Source organism: Thunnus albacares, chromosome 17 (assembly GCF_914725855.1).
Source record: "Thunnus albacares chromosome 17, fThuAlb1.1, whole genome shotgun sequence".
NCBI classification, from domain to species: Eukaryota; Metazoa; Chordata; class Actinopteri; order Scombriformes; family Scombridae; genus Thunnus; species Thunnus albacares.
Window position 1 is genome coordinate 14,981,950 of NC_058122.1, and position 16,863 is coordinate 14,998,812.

General features: G+C 41.5%; 1 protein-coding gene across 2 annotated transcripts in view; it reads right to left on the reverse strand.

The window, feature by feature from the left end:
- Window positions 1–16,863, reverse strand: part of LOC122967341 (cytohesin-3) — a 36,284-nt gene that overhangs the window by 13,116 nt on the left and 6,305 nt on the right. Inside the window, exons 1-3 of one of the 2 annotated variants that reach the window (XM_044331932.1) lie at window positions 9,333–9,524; window positions 1,350–1,432; window positions 935–999 (exon numbers count right to left, since the gene is read on the reverse strand). In XM_044331932.1, coding sequence (XP_044187867.1) covers window positions 935–999; window positions 1,350–1,432; window positions 9,333–9,480 — 296 coding nt within the window. In that variant the 5' untranslated portion in view covers window positions 9,481–9,524. Of the gene's footprint in view, window positions 1–934; window positions 1,000–1,349; window positions 1,433–9,332; window positions 9,525–16,863 lie in introns of those variants that run through there. The other variant, XM_044331933.1, reaches the window with a different exon arrangement.

Genomic DNA, 16,863 nt, shown 5'->3' on the forward strand with positions numbered 1-16,863 from the left:
CGGTGTTGTCCCCAGGCTGCTATGTTTGTTTAGTGAGGTCAGTTGTCAGTTTGTGATGGGTTCATCCAGGACACACCATCACTTTGTTTATTTACTGCTCTGTAAACTGAAGACTGAGTTTACTGTGGGTGTAAACTGAAAAAACTGAAATGCAGAAGTAGAGTTGTGCAGCACTTGTGCAAAGACAGACAGTGTCCCCTCAGAGGGTTAACCATCTTGAAGCCATTTGGAAGAATAGTTCCTATTTCGGTGTTATTCATTTTCAAAACACATTTTGCCCAACAGGGAAATCTCCACCTTTGTGTCTCTGTGCATGCTCCCTACACTTCTCATGTGCTGAAAATAGCCCAAACCCCTTTGCCAGCTGCACCTGAGACACAGCCTGACACACGGCCTCACTCCACCTTATCAACCAATCAAATGGAAGCCTCTGAATGAAGACTGTTTAGCTAATGTTTAGTCAGGGGACTGTCCTGAATCACTCCTCATACAATAGGGGATTAACATATACGCACATACACACACACACACACACACACAACGACAGGTGTGACGCTCACAGTGGAAGAAACAGTATGGCTGAATCTCTTATTAAAAGAATGAACTGGTCCTGAGAACGATAAGTCAATTAATCAATTGGCTGACTGATGGAAAATCAATCAGGAACAATTGATAATCAATAGTAATTTGTCATTTATAAAGCAAAAATATTTGTTGGTTCCATTTATCAAATTTGAGATGAGGCTGCTTTTCTGTGTTTATTTTCTGGCATTTTATGGAGTAAAAGATGAGAAAAATGATTCTCAGACTGATTGATAATGAAAATAACTGTTGTTGCTCCAGAATGAAAAATTTAGCTTTTACCCAGACAGACACAGAGGAAAGAGACAGTGGAGAAGGAAAAGTAAGAGTAAGGAAACCACAAGGAGCTCACCTCTCCCCTACACAGGTTAGCTGCTCGATTTCAGTCATCACCTCTGCAATCTCAAACTTCAGCCGCTGCAGAGCAGAAAATAAAAGACGTGTGTTATCATTTTAATAGAAGAAAGAGACAGACATATTGTAACAAGTAAATAAGTTTCTAATTTGTTGGTTACACACCATTTAATACCACCATTGAGAGGTGATAGAAAACGTTTCCAATATATGGACATATCACAACATGGCAACTGTTTGCAAAAATCACATATAAAACATTAACACTATAGCATTACATTTGATAACTCTTCAGGTCATAATGTAAAGATACAATTCAAATGTAAGCCAATAGAGGATAATATCGAGCCCTATGTTATGGTAACTTTCCACAGCTGGAACACATAAAATATAATTGTGGGACTGTTACTCACTTCAATATCATCCAGAAGCTCTTTTTTCCTGCGTCGTATGTTTGACAGCTCATCTCTTTCCTCCAAAGACAGGTCCTCAGGAACTGGAAAACAGAAAGGAGGCAAAATGAAACAGCATGTGTGTGACAGAGAGAGAGAGGAGGAGGAGGTAGGGTTATGAGGATGGATTAAATTAATTCACCTAGCCAGTCAGAGTCACAGGGATTAAGCTCGACAGCGAGTTCCACATACCTGTTCAAATCTATCCCAAAGACAGAACTCATGACCTAAATTAACATACTCATAGACGAGAGTGCCATTTCCAACCCTTATACACAAAAGCCATAAAAGTTCCTCATTTCATATTAAACCAAACAAACATCCCTGTTGAAAAGCAGATCACTGCCATAAATAACATCCTGTGAGTTTCACACACACACCTGACCACTGAGCATCTGGCGAGGCCTGCCCCCTCAAATATTGGCTTTCTGATAGTCGAGTCTTCGGGGTAATTAACATGGCAGAGAGTGAGCAGCGCATCATGAAACGTGCTACTGCTCTGAAGAGCACACAAACAATGTATGCGCAGGTGAGTACACATTATACAAGCTATGCATACAGAATTTACACTTCACACACACTCACATTTATTTCATTCATACACTGCGGGTCCCCAGAGCCACCTACTTATACTTCATTTAACCGTGCCACGTCAACTGCTACCCCAGACCCCTCCGAGGACCTCCCCCTCTTCTCCTGCGCACATCAGAAAAACAGCAATCCATTTGAGAGCAAGCTGACAGGAAGTAGGTCATTTTCACATGGAGCTATACCAGATTGTGCTTCTCCTACGCTGTTTCTCTCTCTCTCACACACACACACACACTCAAACACACACACACACACACACACACACACACACACACACACATGCACGCACTCCCCCTCTATCTCCCTCTTTGTCCGCCCCCACTCCAGTGCTTGAAGTGGGGGTGAGAGCAGATTCAAATCCCCCAACTGAATCATACCGCTAAGCAGCTTTGCAATTCAGACGCTTTTTTCCCCCACCAACTGTAAATAATGAAGAGAGAGAAGTAAAGTTATTTTCTCTCTTCTTTATCTATCTAGTGTATCTCCCTCTTTCACTCTTTAAATCCTTCTCTCTCCTCTGTCTTGCTCCGTGAGACAAAGTGACAGAAGCAGCATGGACCATTAGGTTATAATGTTCTGAGGGCATGGGGCTCATGTTATCACAGACGAGCAGCCAGTCAAGAGAGCAGGGATCCAGATGGGTGTAGATGGCATTTTTAACTGCGTGATCATCTCTCTCATGCACACACTGATGCTCACACTGCATCTACCAACTTCTACAAGACAAAACTAAAGACGAGAAGCAGAAGAGAGAGAGATGATATGAACAGAGGCAGTCAAACCATAAAAAAAGATATGTCACACTTAAAAATAAAAAAGCAGCTTTTTAAAATGATCATTCAAACGTGCAAAGTGGGATAAATGTTAATGTGGTATTTATACCATGTCTACCGAGAATTATAAGACTAAATGACTCACCCTTAATTTGTCAAGCTATCAAAAGAAGGTTCTCATACTGGCTTGATCGCAATAAGAAATTTCTATTTAAGATGGAAACCCCCACATAGCCTATATATATTAAACAATGGGTGTCCTCTTTTCACCATTTTTTAGCTCTAGAAATGACAAGGATGTGTGTAAATGCTCTTAATGACAAGAAAACAGCTGCCATTAAGACAGCCGCTGCTGATTTAATTAAATATTATATTTAAATTGAATATGCCTGCAATTGTTCATGTGCAGACTGTCATGTTAAATTTTTTCAATGATTTGTGGAGTGGAAAGAGGGATGGAAGATGGGTAGATGGGACTGTGGGAGGATGAATCAGATGTCTGCACAGGGTTTTCTTTTTCTTTTTCCGTCTTACTTTGCATTTCTATGTTTAGTTCTATAAGCATGTGCTTTGGTGTGAAAAATCACAATAAAAAGTTTGTTCCTGACCTTGGTAACAGTAGTTGACAAAAACAACAACAAAAAAAACTTTAGTTCTTTAAGGTAGGCCTGGAACTAATGATTATTTTCATTATTGATTAATCTTCCAATTTTTCCAATTAATCATTTTGGTCTATAAAAAAAAAATCACAGTTTCCTAGAGCCCATGGTAATCTCATCAAATGTCTTATTTTGGCCGTCCAATGCTCCGAAACTCAAAGATGATCAATTTACTATCATGTAAGACAAGGAAATGCGATAAATTTTCAATTTTGAGGACCTGAACCCATCAAATATTTGGCACTTGGTCTAAAACATAACTCTTATCAATTATCATAATAGTTGCTGACTAATTTTCTGTTGATCAACTAATCGGTTAATCGATTAGCTGTTGCAAATTGACTCTAATGATTCCTCATCCTTCAAGTACTCAGAAAAAATGGAAATTTGACCATCCATATTTCCAGAACTCAGGAACTCCATCTGCTGAGGAAGATTATGTCATACAATCAAAAGCTCCAGAACAAGCACTAAGTGGATCTTGTGGTGAGATTGTTTTGTCAACTACAAAAAAGTTGGTCACAAAAAGATAACTTATATTATATATACGCAACATGATATATTTTCATTTTTAGGAAACTTAGCATCTTTTCTGGAATTTATAATCAATTCCTGTTTTCACTCATCCATGCAACATTAGTTTGTAATAATGGACCCCCCCTGAAGGGTCTGTGAGGTTGAAGAGCATAAAAAGAGAAAAAAGTTGCAAAGAGGCAATGTCTAAGCAAAGACACAAAAGGATGCTCTCACTGCCAAATAGCAAAGAATGAGGAAGAGCCTAGAGTGATGTAGAAACGGAGATCAGACCAGACATCTTCACACTCTCTGCCTCTTTTGCTCTCCTTCCTTGGCTTCAGTTAAGCAGCCTCATAAAGCAGTAATTGTGCAGCAAAGAGACCCTGCAGGCAACCTACGTCTGTAATGCGCAAAACACTCCTCCATCCCTCCTACTCTGGCGGAAAGAGCTTGCCTGGCCCAAAGAATGGGACAAATTGTCTGAGGAGACGGAATCTGTTTTGGGTAACAATTCCCCCTGCTGTGTGTTTGTAGCTGGTGGAAAACGCAGAGTAATCTGATATCATTGTGAGGGCAACTACTACTGTACAGTCAAAACTGGACATCTGATGCATTATACATGAAAGTCTAGGAATCTGTGAGTGTGTGTTTGTGTGTGTGTGCATTTGTAGAGTGAGCAGCCCTCCTGAAAAATAATCCATATTAGGTTATATATACAAACACCCCCTGCTTAACCTCTGGCAGAGCCACATAGATTACCGATGCAACACCACTCAGCCTTTTCATATTATGACTTGGGGGGCTGCTGTTCCAGTAACAATCAATACATCATCATAATAGTTCAAACTTGCATGCTTAGCCTTTTCCCCCCCTTTGCTCTCAAAGCGAATAAGTAACTGCCACTGTGCTGAAGGTTTCTCAAATGGACACGTAGTCCAGGCTTTTTCCAAAGAGAAGGTCACTGAGTTTGTATCTTCCTTTTTCCAATCTCACCATTTCTTCCAGCTATCTCGTCCTGGCCAACCATAACCAAAACATCTCCGAGGGTCAGGAGAAAGGTGAGCGAGATCATGGAGAAATGATCAATGTGTCCCGCTAAAGGCAACATGGACATGATGTCATTTAGAAAGTGTATGCTGAGAAAGAGTTTATCATCAAAGTGAAATGTGATTGAGTTGATTAGTACACTGATGCACCTTCTTAGTGACCGTTTTTCTGTCACGCCTCCCATGGCACCATGGGGTCAGCTGCAGGGTCATCACCCGGGTACCACCGCTCATTGATGTTTTAACCTCTGAACATCTCCTAGTGGCAGAGCAGTTCTTATTGGCTGGACCCCTAATTCTTATCCTTCCTCCTCCACGTCCTCAGCGAAGACTTGCGTTGCTCTGCAGAACTTCGCCCTAGTTACACCTACGTCCCAAAGCAATGTGCTGATGACGGCCTGACTGCCTACTTCTACAGGGTAGATGATAGTAGTCCAGACTGCCTCCCTGCACCCAGCAGCCAGTTCTGAGTATTTTGTCCTCTTACGCTTGTGGGCAGCATGCATTCCCTCCTCCCGAGGGATGGTGAGCTCAATGAGTAGAGTAGTCTTGGCAACAGCAGAACAAAGCACTATGTCCGGTCAGAGTAGTGTAGTGCTGATCTCAGGAGGGAAATGCAGCTGTGTACTGATGCTGACCCTTATGTTCCAATCCTTTCCTGGAGAAAGAAGTCTTTGAAGGCCTTGCAAGCCAGCGTCTCCCACCTTTCTCCAGGCCTGATGAACTAGATGAGGTGTTTTTCAACTGTGGGCTGGTTGTTGTTTGCAGCTTGCCTGCAACTTTTCAAAACTTCAGCCAGCTTCCTCAAGACCTGGTCATGTCGCCATCTGTAGCACCCATGCCGTCTTACACCCTGACAGCATATGTTGTAGGCTAGCACTGGGTGGTGTTGCAGGGGGGGCAGCTCTCCTCCTTTCCAAACCACTGATGAAGGTTTCTGTGGCATGGCAGAGTGTCATAGGTCGCCATAAGTAGGAAACTGAGTCTGGCCTGTAGGATCTTCCACAGATCGGCCCAGCTGACCGATATGTTGAGAGTGCCCTCCCATGTAGTCCAACTTCCCTGTCAACAATACTGCCTTGATTTTGTAGTGCTCCTGTTCTGCCCTTGCACGAGCATGGTTTTTGTTCTTTTTTCGTGGCCTTGGACCAGAAGCATGGAGTTTCTCCCCAGCCAAGCTCTGCTCATCCAACTTGCACCCTACCGACAATCTCCTGATGTTGCGGTCCACTAGTGGCCTTGTTGACCTTCATGTTTGCCTGCCACTTCCGGCCTGTTCTGATGGGGACATGTGCATTCCTCACTAGTGGCTTTGTGAACTCTCTTAACTCCAGGACTAATCTAGACTTCTCCTGCTTGTAACTCAGGGTTATGGATTGAATCGGCAGCTAGAGTGACTTTGCCTTGAAGAGTCCTATGTCAGAGAAACAGTGGTCCTAGCCCCAACCATTTTCAGATGTACAAATTGGCTAATCTGTCCATTCCGCTGGCTGTTGATGAGGGAATTTCACACATTTTCAGTGGCCACATCACCCTTTGGTACAGTGTGAAGTTGTAGCGCCGCACCTTGTACTTTCCTGGGAGCTGGCTCTGGTTGATTCTAGCCAAGCCTTCTGAGAGTTGTTTTTGTGCTGCCTTACCCAATTGCTTGTCAGAGAGCTCAGTGTTGTATTGCCTCCTTAGGCTTTGGATGAGCTGTCTGGCCAATAGGAGGATTTCCTCTCCACCTGCGACAAACACATGTATATATATCGCGGTTTTCATTGTTGAGTCCAGCGCGGGATTCAAATTGTCAAGCCTCCCATTTCACTGGCAATGTATTTGATGCTGAGGATAGCACTGATGTATCTACAACCAAGACAACCAAGTGATTTTTGGTGAATCATTTAGAGCTGCATTGCTCAATTTACCGATTTGTCGATCGACAGAAAATTAATGGTCAACTATTTAAATAATCAAATAAATGTTTTCATGCAAAAAGTAAATTTTCATGCAAAAATGCCAGTGGTTCAAGGCTCTCAATTTTGAGACTTACATTACTGTAAATTTAATATTTGGGGGTTTTGGACTTTTGGTTGGACAGAATAAGACATTTGAGGATGTCACATTGGACTTCAGAATGTTGTGATAGGCGTTTTTCACCATTTTTTAACCGATAATAACAATAATCATGATTAGTTGCAGCCCTAGAATTATCAACTTTCTTCTTTAGTAAAACAACTTTGTTTGGCTGCACTGTAAATGGACACACAAGTTACTATTCTTATAAAATTTAAAATGCAGTCAAACATTTTCACAAAGTTTGAAAACTTGATCAAATCATTCTTTATTCTCAGCATTCAGGTCATTGTTTTGTCACAGTTGGTATATAATTAGCTATCATTAGTGGTAAAATCTCATGACTCCATTGTAACTGTAACTTATGACTTGCTCTGCTCCAGACAGTCGTAGGGGTCATCAAAAGGAAACAGAGATCACATGCAAATCATTCACGCCACTGATAAGAGAAGCTGTGTTTCAGGTCCGCTCATGACGCATGCTTACATAATCTCAATGATATTCTTTGTTGGAGTCAGTGATCACTGTGCAGGTTACAGTAAATGAGCACGGCTATTATTTATTTTTAACAGTGCTGACCCACATGTTAGAGCTGCTGCCCCAGCTAGACTCCAACTGACAGCTGAAAACTACTCAGGGTCTTGAATAATTCATTACTGTCCTGTTCCTCATTCTAGTCAGTATGGGAATCTAGGAGTCGACCCGACAGATAGCCCAGGCAGGAAGACTGAAGTCCTGAGACAGTTCACTGGCTGATGCTTCTGATGATACTGAAGAGATTGGCATCTGATGCATGTGACCATCGAGGCTTTATTGGCAGATCACAAAGTCAACAGACTTAATGCCTCTAATAGTCATGCCTTCCCTATATCCTTGGCACCAAGAGCAATAGAGAAGATGGACTTAAATACATGATGTTTGCTGAATAGTTGACTTGTTGAGCCTTGAGATATGTTTCAATCAGAATAAACATTTAGTGCTCCTATTTTTTTGACTAAGTGCTTATTGTCGCATTGGAATCCAGTTGAGAGCAGGGACTGTTTTGAAAACCCTTTAATGTACCTGGTGTGATGCGTATAGTACACTGTTATATTAGTGCAAGTCAGGTGAATATTGCTATGGTAGTAAGGTGCATGATTGTCCATGGATGTTAGAATTAAGTGCACATTGAAACATGAATAATTTACACAAAGTATATACAGTACCAGTCAAAAGTTTGGACACATTCCCCCACTCAAGTGGGAAAATGTGTCCAAACCTTTACACACATGTAACAGTATAAATAGACGGTACTTGAAAGACAGTGCTGTCTGTCATTGAAGACAGTCCTTCATCAACAGTGATCAGGTAGATATTCAGCCCAAGTCTAAACCAGTTTAGAGTTAAAACAGGGCTTAATATGTTCAGTTGCCCAGTTTATGAACTACATTGTCATGAAATCACACCCTTTAGATAAACAACAGCACAAGCACAAGTTACATTTCCATCAACCTGTTTTAAGTTGAAGTCGTGGAAATGCTGAACATTTTAGGGAAAAATCTTGAGATATTGCAAGAAAGTCTTTACACTTGGAATGAAATGTGACAAAGTGCAATGGAAACAGATTTAACAAATAAATCATGATGTACATGAAGCATATGACATTAATGTCCACTGAAATTTTGGGTCCACTGAAGAAACCATAAAGAGCAGCAGACATCTGATCTTGCAATCAATGCAAATTTGAAGCTAGTGAATTTCCATACCAAACAGAAACCAACAGCAGCACATCTAGCAAAACTTACTGCAGATAAAGCACACTGCATAAAGTGTGCTGTATGTAAATATACATGATTTAAGGAGCTAAAACCACTTTATTCAACTTTCTGCTAAAGCTTACTTGATAAAACCTGTTTTCCACGACAATCTCAGGCAAAAAGACGACAAAAAACCAACAACAAACGAGAAAATGCAGTCAGTGAAACACTTCCTGATTTTCACCAGGCTAGTAGCAGGACAATAGAGGGGATGTCTGCTGTGATTAAGACCACTGGGCTGGTCTTCCCGTTACAATAGCAACCATGTAAACATGAGGCCATTCCCACCACAAGCTAATTAACGAGCACTTACACAACTTCATGATACAGTCAACACCAAATTCTGGTTGCTGTAAATATTTGCAACCTTGGTGGCCCACTGTTCCCATTCATTTCAGTGTATAGAACCTGTCCATATCACAGCGCTACAGGTTAAAATACGACACCTCAATCTGATTTAAAAAAATCCTTTCACAAATCTTATTAAGTTTGCTAAAATACATACCACATTGCCTTTTCCTCTCTCCAGTTCCCATGATGACTGACATGCCATCAGCAGAGATGTCCTTGTTATGATCAGTGAGTATTAGTGCTGTAGATTGTTGTAAGAGCTTCACAGTTACACTGCTTTTAGCCACTTTTTTCAAGCTCATGTAAGCTGCAATTGTGGCTGGTAGGTGTGTATTGTTTTTCCCCCTCGGCGTTACTCCTACTCACAGCTCTCAAGCATGCTCAAACACACAGGAACACACACACACACACACACACACAAACACATTCACGCACTGACAGGCTCTTTGACAGCTCCTGCCTCTTGACAGATGACAGTAGTGGTATGGAAATAGCCCACATTCCTCCTACTGCAACCGCCCAGTCTGGTCTAACTAGCTCTCTATACACCTCCTCTCTCATCCCTTCTTTCAATCCACTTCCTAGCTTTTTTATTTTTTAAAACTCTCTGCTCGTCTGCTTCTGCTCCCTTTTTCTTTCTGTCTAACACAGACACACATACACAGACACGCACAGCTGCTTTCCTCATTTCACCTGGAGAACACTGTTCTCACGTCAGCACTTGTAGATATCAAAAGGCCCATATTTGCTTCACAAAGCCTTTTGGATATTTATTATGATGATGATGGGGTATTGGTCAGCATTTCACATCAGATCAGCAACAACGAGGGCACCACAACAGCAGCAGAGTGCACTTGTTTCAAATACAGTCCGCTCACCTTGTGAGCATCGGCTACAACTTTTATGAGGCTGGAGTAGCAGCCACTCCAGTCTATAGTGCTTACTGTCCACTTCACTGAGTCACTTTTATATACTCTGAGGTTTCATCCTCACTATTGCAAACATTAGATTAGCATCTATGATTGTGTCCTTTTACTATTTTTATTAGGAATGACTCAAAAATCAAACATAGAGTGCCCACTATATCTAACTGCATATACTGGAGTAAAAGTTAGAGATAATTCTCCCCTCAAAAGGAACACAGATCGGCCAAAATATTCTTCCACAATGGTCACTATCTTCAGATTCCTCCCTTCACATTAATAAACACTGACAATATTGACCTCGTTTCCAACTTGCCTCATAATGCTTGATATAATAGTATTGATTTCACCAGCATTATGATTTATGTCTTATTTCGTCAGTAAAACACTCCCAAATAAAAATCTTGGGTGCTTTGTTCAAAGATGACCACCTCAATATTTAACTTTTTTCCCCATCAGCCCCTTGCTTTTCCGCTTTCACAGAGGTCAATCAATAAAATAAGACCAGAGTCACAGTGGTGCTTTAAAGGGAAAATTCACCACTGTGAATATGATGATTTCTTAAAACTAGGTCACCTATGTAGTAGAAACGTGCAATTATTTTTGAAATTGATGCCCTATGACTAGAGAAACTGAGAAAAAGGCTGTAGATTCCTCATATCGCTCTTAAGGGGGAATCCTACAACAACCAGAATGCATTGTGTGCGGTCCCGTCCAATCAACTACTGATGGTGTGTTTACCGAACACAGGGGAAATGCAAAGTTTCCCTTTAAGCTAAATGCTAACGTCAGCATGCTAACATGCTCATAACATACAGGTATGTTGTATATTTACCATCACAGTTTACTGTGTTAGCATGCTAACATTTTGCTTATTGGCACTAAACACAAAGTACACAAAGCTGATTTGAATGTCATTAGTTTTGCAGGTATTTAGTCATAAACCATAGTATTGGACAAACTGAAATTTTAACCAGATGATGTTATTGTTATATTATTTAAATTCATCCTGCGGGGGATATGAATGTCAATACAAAATTTTGTGCCAAACCATCCAGTTGTTGAGATATTTCACACAATAAGTGGTGGGTTTACAAGAAAAGTCAGAATCAACAAAATCAGTAGGTTTCATCCTCTGCAGACCAGAAATGTCTGCACCAATTAAATTTAATGACAATCCATCCAGTAGATGTGGAGATATTTCAGTTTGGACCAAATTGGTGGGCAAAAACAAAAGAAGTTGAAAGGTTTCACCATCATCTGTAGAAATGGAGACAACAACTTCCCACATGTCTCTTCAGGATGGACGAATGCTGCTTTCAGATTGGTGAACACATCTGATGTGAAAACCATGCTATTATCTTTGGAGGCAATACTTGGTGTAAAATATCTGATACACAGTGCATGAATCAGCATTAACTTCTGGTTGATGAATGTGATCCATGTTAACTTTAGTCACTCAGTGTCCCAGAAAGGCCTGTCAAATGCAAACTGTTTGTTCACCTTAAAGAAAGTCTGCAGCAGTCACTTGTTGTTAGCTCTCATCTCAGAAGAGACATTCACAACACCCCCTTTATGAAAATTAGATTACAACGGAAAATCAGAGGTTACATCAAACACAACGTGGCCGTTTGATTCTTCAAAGCCTCCAAAAACCTCTAACACAATCCCTTGAAGCAACACTTGAACACAGTCTCTTCACAGAACCCACTAGTTACAGTCACTTATTCATGAACAAGTACTGCTTTTGCCTAATTTCACTCTAAAATAAATGTTTCTTCTTCCCTTTGGACTTGAAAAAATGGCCTCTGATTGGTTTACTTTTGGGACATCATAAATCAGCAATCGTCAGACAAATTTGTTGAATCGTTTTGGCAGTAGGGTTCGTTGTTCTTTATGTTTGCTCAATTATGAACCTGACTGCAAGCAGAGATGGTCTTTCATTATGTTTGTTGATCTTACCTCACGCGTCATTACCTCTACAGCAAAGTACTAAATTATTCCTACTAAATGCATATTTTTACCACACTTTTCCATGTTTTGCAACTGATAAACGACCAGGCCATTTGTTGTTGTAAAAACTGAGACATTTTCTTATCTTATCACAGTCTCCATCGTACCCAGACTTTCACTATGTGTCTGCTTTCTCAAAAGGAAGTAAAAACTAGGCAAAGAACTTTGAAAGGGAGATGGTGATCACGACAGCTTGCCATTTACCTCATACACAATCTTCAGGTTGACAGTCATAGTAAAGGTATGTTTGAGATTTACCTCACCGCAGCTTTGTTTTTTCTTCTCCATCGTGTTGTACTTAATGTTCTTGATAATCTCACACTATGTCTAGACAACAGCTTTCCTAATTGGCCAGTGGTTTAACTGCTACACAATAACACCAACTCCCAAGTGAGGAAGTTTGCATGTGTGGGGTCAAACTAAGCCCTGAAGGATTTTCATTTCGCTGGATGTAAAGCTAGATCTGTTGAAATGACTGCAATGCTTCCAACTCCTTTTATAATATCACCACACCCCACACAATGTCACCTTTCCTTCCACCATGCACGACTGATCACAGGACAGTAACAACAAAACATAAAATAGTTTCTACATTGATAACATTCCAGAGATGTAAGATCCTGTCTTTAAGTATTATAAAACACTGTGCAGTGTTTTGGTGTCTGATGAGGCTTCAAATTTATGGATCTGTCACTCAAGCTGGACTTCCTGGATCGTAGTTCATGTCTTGCTGGTACCTGAAACAACACACCTCAGCCAACACAGCTCCCTGCTATGTTTTAACACAGGCCTGTTTTTGGTCTGAATTCCTGCTTAGTGTTGTTTCTCTAATCTTTGCTTTTTTCCATATGAAATACTGGACAAGACTGTAAAAAGCAAAGAAAGTAAAACTGCTCTTTGGATAAACTGCTCACATAGTCAACACAATAATACGTTGCATCTTGAGTAAACCTGGCAACACAGCTGTGAGGTTGTATACTCTGTCAGGACATACAAGTCTTCAAGATACTCTTAGCAGGGCCTCTGTAAGGACCCCCACAGTCCTGACTGACTCACTCAGGAAATAACTGTAGTGTCTCACTGGCCCACAGTCTGATACGGCGGCCCTGAGCAGACAGGACTTGTACGTGACAGGCAGACGGAGGAGGGAGCAATACTGTTGTTTATATTGGGCCTTAACTATGGAAAAGAGTAGAGCAGAGATACACGATAGACCAAGAGAGAAAGAGACAGAAAGATGAAGAGACGATCCAGCTGCCAAGTAGGACTTCTGCTTTTGTTGTTCCCAGACAGCAGGAAGAAGAAGAGGCGGATGAGGAGGAGGAGACAGAGAAAGGGAGTTCATAACAGAATTAAAACCTGAGCCAGGATTTCTTTATTACACAGAAAATGTGGGCAGTTCGGGTCAGATCATCACTCCTCCCCAGGTTCTGCATGAAGGGGTTTTCCACATTATAGGCCTCTGAACACAAGAACCTTTTACTTAACCTTTTATCTTAAATCTCACTACTTGAGCACTGATTAGAAGTAAACATCAGTTCTGATTCTTGCATCATCTCCCAGAGGAGCAGACTTGTTTTTCCTACAGAAGCAGGTGAAACTCGGATGCATGAATGCAGAGATGTGGAGTGACCTTATAGGTTTAGTCCTTGCAGCTTTAGCATGGCATTAATGGCCAAATCCATTAGTAAAAATATAGCTAAATGAACAAGATCAATTGAGATTTGATGAACCTTCCCTATGGACACTGCATCAATATCCTCTCAATACTCAATTATTTTAGAATGTGCTCTAATTTGCCTGGCATGGGTCAAATATCAGGGGTGTATTGTAAAGTCAGCTTAACGTGACACCAACAAATTACAAAGAGAACATGCCCTTAGGGAAATGTAAGGGATAGCTAAAAGTAGATGGAAATACCACTTAATCAATAAGCTATTAGCAAAAGAATCACTTCATAATCAATGCGTTAGATTAACAAATATTTTAAAAGTTTTAACTGCCTGCTTCCTTGCCAGGTGTTTTTTTTGGGGGGGTGTAGTAGACCTACTTATCATTTTATTAAAAAATTAAAAAGTTATTTTAACCAACAGTAAGCTGAATACAGGACGTGAAAGACAAAAATAGCAACAGGGCAGACACGATGGGGCTGGCAGGAATACAGGAGCTCTTCACATATAAGTTCATGAAACGTTTGAACTTTTTCCATGTCAGGCATTTGAATATCAGCTGTTCTCATCTGAAAACTAACAGAAAACGTGCAGCTCAAGTTCCTCCTCCTCTAAGGCTTCTGCACGGAGTGATGACTGCTGGCAGTCCAATGTTTTACCATGAAACTAAAGCACATGTATGACCTCTTGACAGCTCGCAGGCATGTATGACAACCACAGATCTCTTGGGAGTTTCAGCAATGGAGAGCTGCTTATGTTTTCAATATCACTGACTGACATTTCCCAGAGGGAAAAAACAATAATTACTCATTATTGCGTCAGTTTAGGCATGTGGAGATTAATAATAGAGCATTTGCATCATGTTCCTCTGACCACTTTATATTTTCAAGAGACAAAAATTGAAAAAATATTCATGTGAGGTTAGATATGGTGTATGTACCCACCGATGATGACAGAAACTCAACATGACAGAGGTCAACAAAGAGATTAAATACATGTATGAAGGAACCTGTGAATCACTCACCCTCTGAGACACATCCTGGGCCACTTTATGTGTGTGTGCAGTGGTCATGACCCACTCAAAGCCACACCAGATTATCAATCATACCTGATCATCATCACTGGGAGCGCTGACATTGATGCATCATGAGTTATGGGTTGTGGATGTGAAGATGTGGACAGGAAGAGAAAGTGTGTGTGTGTTTATAGCAGTAGAGGGTGTTTAAAATCACCTCAAGTGCGACCATGAGTCAGGCTGCCATTGTCCCTGTAGAAAGACCTGGTTATCGATGCCCTTGTGGGCTATTCTGGAGCCAGTCGCCCTGACCTGCTCTGTCAAGAACATTCATTTTAGATTTCACAGTCCCCACTACCAAAACAATTGCCATCCTATTGCTAAAAACAATTTAGACGTAACAATTCAAGGGTCAGGGCAGAGGAAAAGACACACACCTGGTGACATATCACACTATAAATCGCATGACTATCCCTGTGTCAGGAATAGAAAACACAAGGGGAAGGCACCTCTCTTTTTCCGCTCTTCTTTTTTCTTTCACGGCTGCCTTTTTGTCAAGTTTGAATCCTGTTTATATATACTGCATATGTGTGTGTGTATATATATATATATGTGTGTGTGTGTTTTCCAGCACTCCAGTCGGGAAGTGACAGTGAGCAGCCCAAGCCCCTGACCTATAATCCACTAACTGTCATCCATATCCCTCCCCACTTGATCTCCTCCATTTGTCTGCACTTGGAGAGGGCTCGCGGCCCACACTAATCCTCTGTGTGAGCATGCATGAACACCATATAAAGAGATACACACACACACACACACACACACACACACACACACACACACACACACACACACACACACACAATCATGCATGCACATTCCTACACACATGCCTCCACAAGTGAAATAGTGGAAGTAGAGAGGCATGAAGTATACACAGCTGGGCTGAGCCTTGCACCACTAACCTACTTTGAGTATCTGACTCTACACACTATGTGACTGCAGCATCCACCTCCCTATCAGTCTCTCTTTGAATCTGTGCCATTGCTGCATGTCTCCATCTCCATCTCTCTCTCCTAAACATATACAAACCGACTTACTGTACAAACACACTGTCACAGGCACACACAGACGCGCATGCGCATATACACACTGACAGGTTGTTCAAGAGTGTGTCACATGGTCATTCTGCTGTGCTCTTTGTAGCATTTCTCAGCAATGAGCAGAGCGCTGCTGCCATTCTGAATGGCATGGTGCCAATGATGGGGGAACGTTGAGGGAAAGACTACATGATTGCAACAACCTCAGCCTTCTTCACAGCACCGGCGGTGCAGTCACAGCTCATCCTCTCTCCCTATGAAAGGAGAATGAATTTTGCATGATGCAGCAGCATCTTACAGCAAAAACGGAGCGGGGGCAGGGGGTGGAAACATGCACATTTTGCAGAAAGAACAAAAAAAAAAACAGTTATTGCAAAGACTGAGGATGTGCTGTAGTAGTTTATTGACACATTGACCCCCCTGAATAAGTCACAGAGTGTTACAAATCCCTTCTTAAAAAGTGGGTTGGCAGTGGCAGTCTCGCCTCCCCCCCCCCCCCCCCCCCGGGGCCACGAGCCCCGGGGGGGGGGGGGGGGGAGGCGAGAGGGCTGAAAGAGGCTGGAGGCCAGCCAGATGCTCTACGCAGACAAACACACACACACACACACACACCCTTTTTGGAACAGGACAGAGAAGAGATGTCCAAGAGTTGTGGGCTACAGAGCTTAATACAAAGGTGCACCGGAGTATGGGTTTTGATAGTTCACTTGTATTCAGTAGTGCGCTGGAAGGGAGAATGAGGCTGATAACAAAGACTGGATATTCAATGTAAAGGCACCCATAAGAGACATTATGGGATATGCTATTCCAGACAACTGTGCTGTGATGTATTCAAGAAACAATGAGGAGGATATATGAGGAAGAGACAGATACCTGACAAAAATGGTTGCCAGCAAAAAAGCTGTAACAAGACCCCGGTGTAAAGCTAAAACTCAAAGGAAAGAGCAATGGTTTGGTATTTATC